The sequence below is a fragment of the Paralichthys olivaceus genome, chromosome 9 (genome assembly GCF_024713975.1).
Source record: "Paralichthys olivaceus isolate ysfri-2021 chromosome 9, ASM2471397v2, whole genome shotgun sequence".
In the NCBI taxonomy this organism is placed as follows: Eukaryota; Metazoa; Chordata; class Actinopteri; order Pleuronectiformes; family Paralichthyidae; genus Paralichthys; species Paralichthys olivaceus.
The window spans coordinates 25755914-25764482 of record NC_091101.1 but is presented as its reverse complement, the minus strand read 5'-3'; the positions used below and the strand labels follow the sequence as shown (position 1 = coordinate 25764482).

Here is an 8569-nt window from a genome sequence, read left to right as displayed (position 1 = left end):
CTTTCTTCCACAAATGGAAGGGTTCTTTTCTCACCATCCCTCCACCAAGTTTCATGAAACTGTTTGTAATCACCTCGCTGACGAGCAAACAAACCAACCAACCAACCAACCAACCAACTAGTGAACAGGGGTGACAACGTAACCTCCCCGGGGGAGTTAAACTTGAAGAAGTAACCAGACGTTGTGGTCGGGGTCGTGATGGATGGCTACATGCATTTTCCTTCAACCCTGTTTAAAATCCTGAAACTGTACAAAGCATTCCTCTCATGCAACTGCAGATGTCATTTTCAGCAATGGTTTTTCTTAATAACCATGAAACCTTATAGCCATGTGGCGAACACATGAAAACAACATGTGCAACGCATGTTATTGTAACCAAATCTTCAGTGGCGGAGGAAGGAAATGTTCTCATTATTTATGACCACCACCACAAAAAAATTTACATTCCAGAGTTCATGCCCATTGTGTTAGCTTTGTGGAGACGTGTGAGACAAAGTCATTGACTGTGACGGATAGCTGCTCTGCAACACTGGGAGACACGCCCCCCCTCCCCCCCACGGTATTTAATGGAGTCATCAACAGCCGCTCGCTAACTTTAATGCCACAGGAGACTGTAACTCTCCAGGCAACCACCACTAAATATGCCAGACGGGTCCGGCTCGCTCCCGTCCCTCAGATCGATATGAAATCGTCTCGGGCCAACAAGCGTGCCAGAACGGCGAGCACCCAGACGATCCAGTCAAAGGTTACAGACGGCCCGGCCAGCTTCGCCCTCGGCCAACGTGTGACCGCCGTTTTAAAGAGCTCTTTGACAGTTTAACGTCCCTCCTCACACACCTCCTCCCCACACCATTCATTCCCTCCACTCTCTCCTCCCCGTTGTTTTCCTTTCTCAGCCGTCCTGATTAAAACTCGGGAGATCCCGGCGGGAGGCTCTGATTTCCCCGGCCCTGACTGTAACTGTAGTGAAGTCAGCGCTGCGTGTCCTCACACAAGGCCAGTCCAACCCAGCGGCTGCAGAGGGCTGAGTGATGAATGAGGGTTTGACCAGTGCAACATCTGCAGGGTAGACGGGCCTGTTTGGTACTTTGAACTGTTCCCTGTGAGGTTTTCTCTTTCTGCTGTTCCTGTAAATCAGAAATCTCAGCTCAAACATGCAAAACACTGCGTTACTTTGTTTTTCTTGTGCTGCACAGTTGGCTGAGGTCGGGTTCCCTGAATATGCATGTGGATACTCAAACCTCACATTTTACTGCTCTTGCATTTTTAAGCCCGTGTGCACAGGATTGGTCAAATGCCAAATAAGGATGGACTCATTTTGTCAAGAACACATCGAGTATCAATATGTGCTGACGATAAAAAGTTAAATTGGAGTTTTGTGGGGGTGAAAGTAAAGAAATGGAACAGGATGAAAATAAACTGTATAAAAATAAGAATGTAAAAGTTTGCATCATGTCCTCCTCCTGCTACTTCTGCACACACACACACACATTTACAGCCACAAAGAACTTGGTTGCCAATAAGCCACGATGGCAAGAAATCCCCGGAGGGTGATTATTTACTCATCTGGCTCAAAGCAGAAATAGATGGAGACGGATCAACTTCAGCCCATAACCTGGAGGTGTCATCAAACATTAACAGAAGTGGCTTTGTGAATTTGATAGTGCAGCTCAGTGCAGTTCAGAGGGCAACCAAATGACATCGCCTGGAAGGACTGCTGCATGAATGGAGCCTTTTTTTAATGATCACAGGGAAAAACCCCTCTCCCTGGGGGACCTGACATTTCAGAGGGTTTTCCCCCTTAAACATACACGAGTAACCTTTAAAGGAAAAACATAAAACAGGTAATTTTGCACTTCCTATCCGGGACAGAATGAATGAAACGCTCATTCATCGCAGTTTAAACTCAAGCAAGATGTTTTGTCTTTACAGAAAATGGATCCAAGCCGAGTAAGAACACGCGTCTTGTGATGAGTGTAACAAGTTCATGTTGAACTTCACTGGTGAAAAAAACCCAAACGCACTGAAAACTCACCGTTCTGCTCCTTTATGCTTGGAAGGTGAAACTTGGTGACATGACTTGATTCAGCTTCCGAGCCATACTGTTGGAGAAGCGAAGCAAGAAGGAAAAAGAATGGAAGGATCATTTGGATGAGTGGTGGCTGGCGATCACAGGGCGCTGTAGACGGGATGGTTTGGATCACCACACACATGCGTCGCTCACAGGGCACCAGTGCTGCTTTGGACACATTTGGAGACGATAGAAGCAGAGTAGAATCCACATAATCTTAATCATCAGTCCTGGAGAAAGTGATTTCTTTGTTTTCGCTCTTTAAATCAAGACTAATCCTTCTCCAAAGCTTCCAGACCTGACGCTGCTGTGCAAAGCAAGTGCGCACCTGTTGGTTCGGTGAAAAGTTGGACACCGAGTTAGAGAAAGTTTGTTTTTTTTTCTAAGTAAAGATAATCCTGGGATTAGTTGTGTGCGCGTCCACACGCAGGCAGATCATCTGTGGTAGCAGAGCGTTTGGATACGCACACGCATTTTGGCTGAAGCGTGCGTCCACGGTGCGTTCTCGCCTCCGTTTGGATAAATCCCCGCAGATCTTTACGCATCACACACAGCAGACGCGGAGCGAGAGAGTCCAGCAACCTGATACAGTGTGTACCCACAAACCATTCGCAACACCGAGACGAGTTTTGTTGTCTGGCGAGGTCTCGAAGTCATAACTCGGTGGAGACGGAGTGAAATATCGCTGCTCGACACCAACTGACTGCACAACAGGTGCTGTGCATAAAGTACAAGTCCACAGCCGAGGACCCCCCCCCCCCTGGATGTTAACTATTCCGCTGCTGCCTGGTCCGATGAGCCGTTTCACTCACAGTCTCACAAACCCACACTTCAGTTCTGCAGAAGAAGCGTCAGCAGCATCTTCAGAGAACAGAGAAGCAGCTCAGGACACATGAACACATGAACACATGAACACAATGTGATTCCATGAAGGAGCTTTACAGTTTCCTCCACAGTACAAAACAACATTTAACAACCAAACACCACTTTAGAAAACTAAGATCTACACACATTTACATTTTGGTAACTTAATATCACAAAACTTTAAAAAGTTTAATTATCTTATTATTATTTAGTTTCTTATTCTTTAGTCGCTGGATTTGTAATTTTTTGAGAAATATTGAACTTTAAGACTTAATGAGAGAAACGATTTCCCACTTTTGGAACCAATAAAGGATTTTTGACTCATATCATATTGTGTTGTATTACATATCGTATCATATATAATATCATATCATATATCCTGTCATATCTTATATTGTATTGTATCATATCATATATCATATATCATATCTTATTGTATTGTATCATATCGTATCGTATCGTATCATGTATCATATCATATATCATATCATATATCATATCATATATCATATCTTATTGTATTGTATCGTATCATATATCATATATCATATCTTATCATATTTAGGTAATATATGAAAACACAATAATACAACAGAATTCCCTCGCTAACATTCCGTCCTCTGACTCATTGTCTCTGCTGACAGTATTGTGGCCCTCTGATGTCCTCTCACTGTTTCTGCCCGAAGCATCATCAAATTCATGCGTGATGAAACAGTGGAATTCACGTTACATACACATTGGGACATTTATGATCCAAAAGGGAAGTTTCCATAAGCAAATATGTCTACGTGAGCTTGTTTGAGCCGCGGAGCGATTGTTTAAAGCCTTGATTCATTTCCCCAATAGAGAGATGAAAGATGAGTGTGTTCCCACACAAGACTTTTCTAACCGGCTGTCTCTGGCTGAATGTTCCTGTGGACGGAAATGTTTAAGGGCTCCTCAATTTGTCATATCAAAGCAGAGACACCACTTGGAACAATACTCCCAACTGTTCCCAATTTCCTTTTTCCCCGGCGCACTGTTGTACCTCATCAGCAGCGTTTCATGTGGTTCCTCCCATCCCTATTGTTGGCAAAACGCACTGGTGTATCCCCCAGTCGAATGGTGGGTCTGCTGCAGCACAGACACAACAATCAAAGGAGAGCCGGAGACATATTGAAACCATTGAGCCAGACACATGATGCAATGCTGCAGCAATTTACCCCCAGTCTCACATAGCTCAGAAACTACCACCTCAAAGAAAGTGCCGAGCAGACATCTCCCCAGCATCAAGGTATGAGGGGAGGGGAGGCTTTGTGGTTTTAATCAAAGTTAATGGCTGGGAAAAAGGAGGCATGGGGCAGCGGTACAGTCATTTCATACGTGTGTTGCCCCCGTGGAGAGGGGCATATAGAGGTCTGCTTGTGCCTGCTGCAAGGGCCAAGGCCCTTTGTGTAAAGCAGAGTATCACATTCCAGCCCTGCAAGGGCCTGCAGCAGATGTCAGCACTTCACATTGTGGAATCCCTCTCTCTCTCTCTTGCACACACTCACACACACTCCTTCGGCCCTTGAGGTTTTGTCTGTAAAAGCTGGGTATTTTGTCTCGTTGTCCACGTTTGATTGCCGCTTCCATGGTGGTCCTGTGAAACTCTGAGGCTTTGATACAAAGAAATATAATAAACAGAGGAAATTAGAAACAAGGCAGACCTTTTGGGTCACGGCTAACACACAGAGACATGCCAGCCAGGAGGACTCTGCGTCCGCCGACTGGAGATGGAAATGTATACAATAGAGACTTCACAGTCGTTGGCTCACGGCAAAATCCCATTAGACGTTCTTGCCTTTTTGGGACAGATACTGTCAAACAAACAGATGCCGTCTTCCAAACACTGTGAATTACTCAACGTGTTTCTCACAGCGTCTGCGGTTTTGTTCCAGGTGAAATGAAAAGAAACACGGGGGAGAAGAAACGTTTGCTGAATCTAGATTGCACCTCATTTTGGCACCTTGAAGAAAAGAAGGCCCGTAAGATGACTCCACTCATATGGAGAAGCCTCCTGTAGCAGCAGCAGCAGTAGTTTTCTCTGTGTGGTCCTGTGGGGTTTTCTGTGGTTTCATTCTCGGTGGAAAAGTGCCAACGAAGGAATTTGGATAGAACTCACTGAAGTTTTCTCACAATCTATAACAACTTGATAACTTTTAATTTCATACTTACACCGGATGAGCTCTTATCATTGTGTCCTTCAGCATGTGGACTTTATATATAGATATATATATATATATCTATATATATATATATCGATAAGATTCTAATGTTATATGCTCAACTTTAAGATGTGGGGGAAGTTGAGTTGCCCCTGGCTGCACTTGGCTTTGAAACCAGAGCCCCCTGGTGGTGCCACTCAGGGCTACAGCCAGGTTTGTGACCCCTGAGCACTTGCCGGCATGTTTTGGTTCTCGCCTGAACTGAAGAGAAACATATTTCATCATGTGATTCAAATCAAATCCAGAATAAAACATGACGATGTTTTCCTCTAATGGAATCGTCCATCCAACCATCTGCTAATGTGCGTATCGTGTTTGGAGGCACAGGGAGGCAGAGCGTTCATCTTCATGCATATTTGATTTCCACCTCTAATTCATGTGCGTTTTTAACTTCCGGATTTGTTCTCGCTGTTCAGATTGTACGGCTGCGATGCCTCTCAGCCTGAGCCGTGCACCACAGAGGAGTCAGATATTTCCCTCTGTAATGTCTCCACTGAGAAGACATTAGGACTCTGGTGATGTTCTGTTGATGTGTAAAGTTCATGTATGCTGAGTTCGAGGTGCCAGAGTTAACGCCTGTGTTGCATTTGAAGTTTGTACACCCAGAAGAAGACATATATGATTTTAAGATTTAAAAACCATCCCTCATGTTTTTCTCTGGAGCTCCAAGAACAAAGGGACATTTTGTTCCATCTCTGAGCCTCTCTTCTGATTGGCTGCCTGTTTTCTGAGCGATGCACAACCTTATTACGTGTTTCTCTGCAAATCAGGCTCCACCCACTCTACTTTCTTGCATTGCAATCCTTGGGAAGGTTAAAGATGTGTCTGCTCTCTCACATTCAACGATCGTATCTAGAGTTGTTTGTAAAGTTAAAACAACAACAGCAAAAGGCCAGAGAAGAAATTGAAGTGTGTTAGTGCTGTACCTAAAATCTAGATCGGCTGAATAATGTCCAACACCTTTATTCAGTGCATTGATCTGCAGCTTGTGTTTCACATCACAACCTGAACTAAATTCGTCTGAAATCTACTTTTCTGCCTCATCACAGCTTGATGCTCAGAAAATGAGACAGATCCCTGCTGCCGGAGGACGTCTGCACCGTGAGAGCAAAACAATGAACCTGATTTGGATTCATTGTGCTGCAATAAAGCATAAACTGAGGAGAGGGAGAGGAGCTGATCTTCAGAGGTTTTAATGATGAAAGAAAACAACACTGGAGCTGTACGATAAATTTCACCCAGAACCTGTCGTCCCGTTCGGGTGAAAACTGTCGGACATGTCGTTTTCTGCTCTTTGAGGATTTCCCTCCTCATGTCAGAATTGAAAGACGTCCAAAAAATACCGGGGGAGGATCCCTGCTGCCGAACAGCTCTCTGGCTCAATGCCTCCGTCGTAATCCTCCTCATAGTGAACATCTGCTGACGGGAGAGACTCAGTTTCCATTATGACAATCTGCTTATTTAATGATCCAGAGGTCAGATCTCCTCCACTGCCAGACTTCATCAATACGGTATTGTACTGGAAGCTGCTCGGTGATGGATTGTGTGACAGTGAACATCTGTAAACATGTAACGTCTATTCTCTGACCTACTGAATTTACAAAGCATGTATATGTGATGGGGACAGATGATGTTAGTTCTGGTTCATTCGTGTTTACAGGTTGATACAGGAAGCACATAAGAAAAGTGGAGGTGGGGGGGGGGGGGGGGGGGGCTCCGTCAATAACTGAAGGGAGAACTCAGCAGCTGCAGGAGCATGTCGGTAATTGAACGTGTCACCGTTCTGTACAATTGCCTTTTTACTGTGCTGATGTAATCGGGACATTGATCCAGAAAATAAAATACTTTTCCTCTCAAGTCAGTGGAATTAATCATTTTACAAGTATTTGTTTGATTTCTTTCATTTGCACATTTTAAATTCAGAAAAAAAAAAACCCTGAGGACACGTTTAAGATTCAAGATTCTTCTTTATTCCCAAGTTACTGCTGCAGACGACGACACTCCGGCACCAGATGTCTAAATAACAATTATACATCCTAACTATATTTTCTTTTTATTACCTCCGTGGATGTTATGTTTCTGTTTGTTGTCAGCAGAATTACAGATAAACTTCTCACAGATTTCCTTGAAACGGGCCAAGGAAACAAACAAAACATTTTGGCACCGATGTGGACGAAGAAGCTGATCCATACATTTCCAGAAACATTGTGAGATAGGTGGTGTTTTTTTGCAGATTTCCTGGGAAATGATTGATGGATCTTGATGCATGTTTTAGGGAACTGATATCTAAGAGTGTTAAATTGGTGCAGCTTGATTGAACTGAAGGAGATTGTTGGGTGTTGGTGGAGGTCCGTGCTCTCCTGGGGGCCGTTTCACTTTCTTTATTTCTCTTTATGTTTCTTTATCGTGTGTGTATCTTTACTCTTCATCAGAATCACTCCAAAACCAGGATGAAATTGACTTTGCACATGCACAGATGAAAATATATATCACATATGCAGATATTTAGCAAATCCTTCCTGTCTGTCAGCCCTTTGTTTCATCTCCATCTTTGGTGATTTACATGAATTCCGTCTGGCAGCTTCCCCCTCCTCCTCCTCCAAGTCATTCATCTTGTCGCTGATCTGAAGTCACGTCCATGACGCTCAAACAACCAACCATCACTTGTGAATTAAAGTCTGTCAAAAGCTTCTTTTTCATTAGAATAAGAATGAGAAAACTAGCGTAACTCTTCTTGGCTGCAGCAGTAGCAGAAATGTGGTTTGCATGCCAGGTATAATACCACAGCAGATTGGTTCAATCCAGCCTGACATATTTCTGGAATGGCACATAGTTGTCCATCGCACGTGGCTCAGAGCCAACCGGCGAACATTTTTCAGGACAACACAAAAGGATCCTTGTGCTCGACGGCTTCGCCTCCTGATTGTAACACCACAACCATGCCCTGTGACATAAATCATTAATCTCTATGCATGTGGTGCCGATTAATTTGTGTATGGAAATGGCATGCCATGTCAGTCAAAATTATACTACGGGGATCATTACGCCGAGGCCTCCCAGGTTGTTTGACATACAGTGATGAATGAGATATGGATCAAAATTGTGGGAAAAAATCAGCTTTCTCCTGCTTGTGCACTGGATTTTATTTTCACTAAAAGAAAGAAGAAGAAAGAAATAACATCAGGCTTCCTGTTCATTTCTCTCAGTGTGTTTTCAACTAAACACAAAACCAATGAAAAATGACACAAACACTTCTGACATTTAAATTGAAAAGTTCTTTACGGAGGCAAGTTATGACCACAACCAAATCCAGGAGAATGATGTGGTTTTATAGAAATGAATGAGACAGCGAACATAAGAAATGTTAAAAGTCGTTTCTATCATCACT

The 8569-nt window shown here is 43.6% G+C and overlaps 1 protein-coding gene across 2 annotated transcripts in view; it reads right to left on the bottom strand.

Moving 5' to 3' along the window:
* pdgfc (platelet derived growth factor c) overlaps positions 1–2818 on the bottom strand; it is a 42340-nt gene extending 39522 nt beyond the window's left edge. The window contains exon 1 of one of the 2 annotated variants that reach the window (XM_020103819.2): positions 2036–2818. In XM_020103819.2, coding sequence (XP_019959378.2) covers positions 2036–2213 — 178 coding nt within the window. In that variant the 5' untranslated portion in view covers positions 2214–2818. The remainder of the gene's footprint in view (positions 1–2035) is intronic. The other variant, XM_020103818.2, reaches the window with a different exon arrangement.
* Between the last annotated feature and the right edge of the window lie 5751 nt (positions 2819–8569).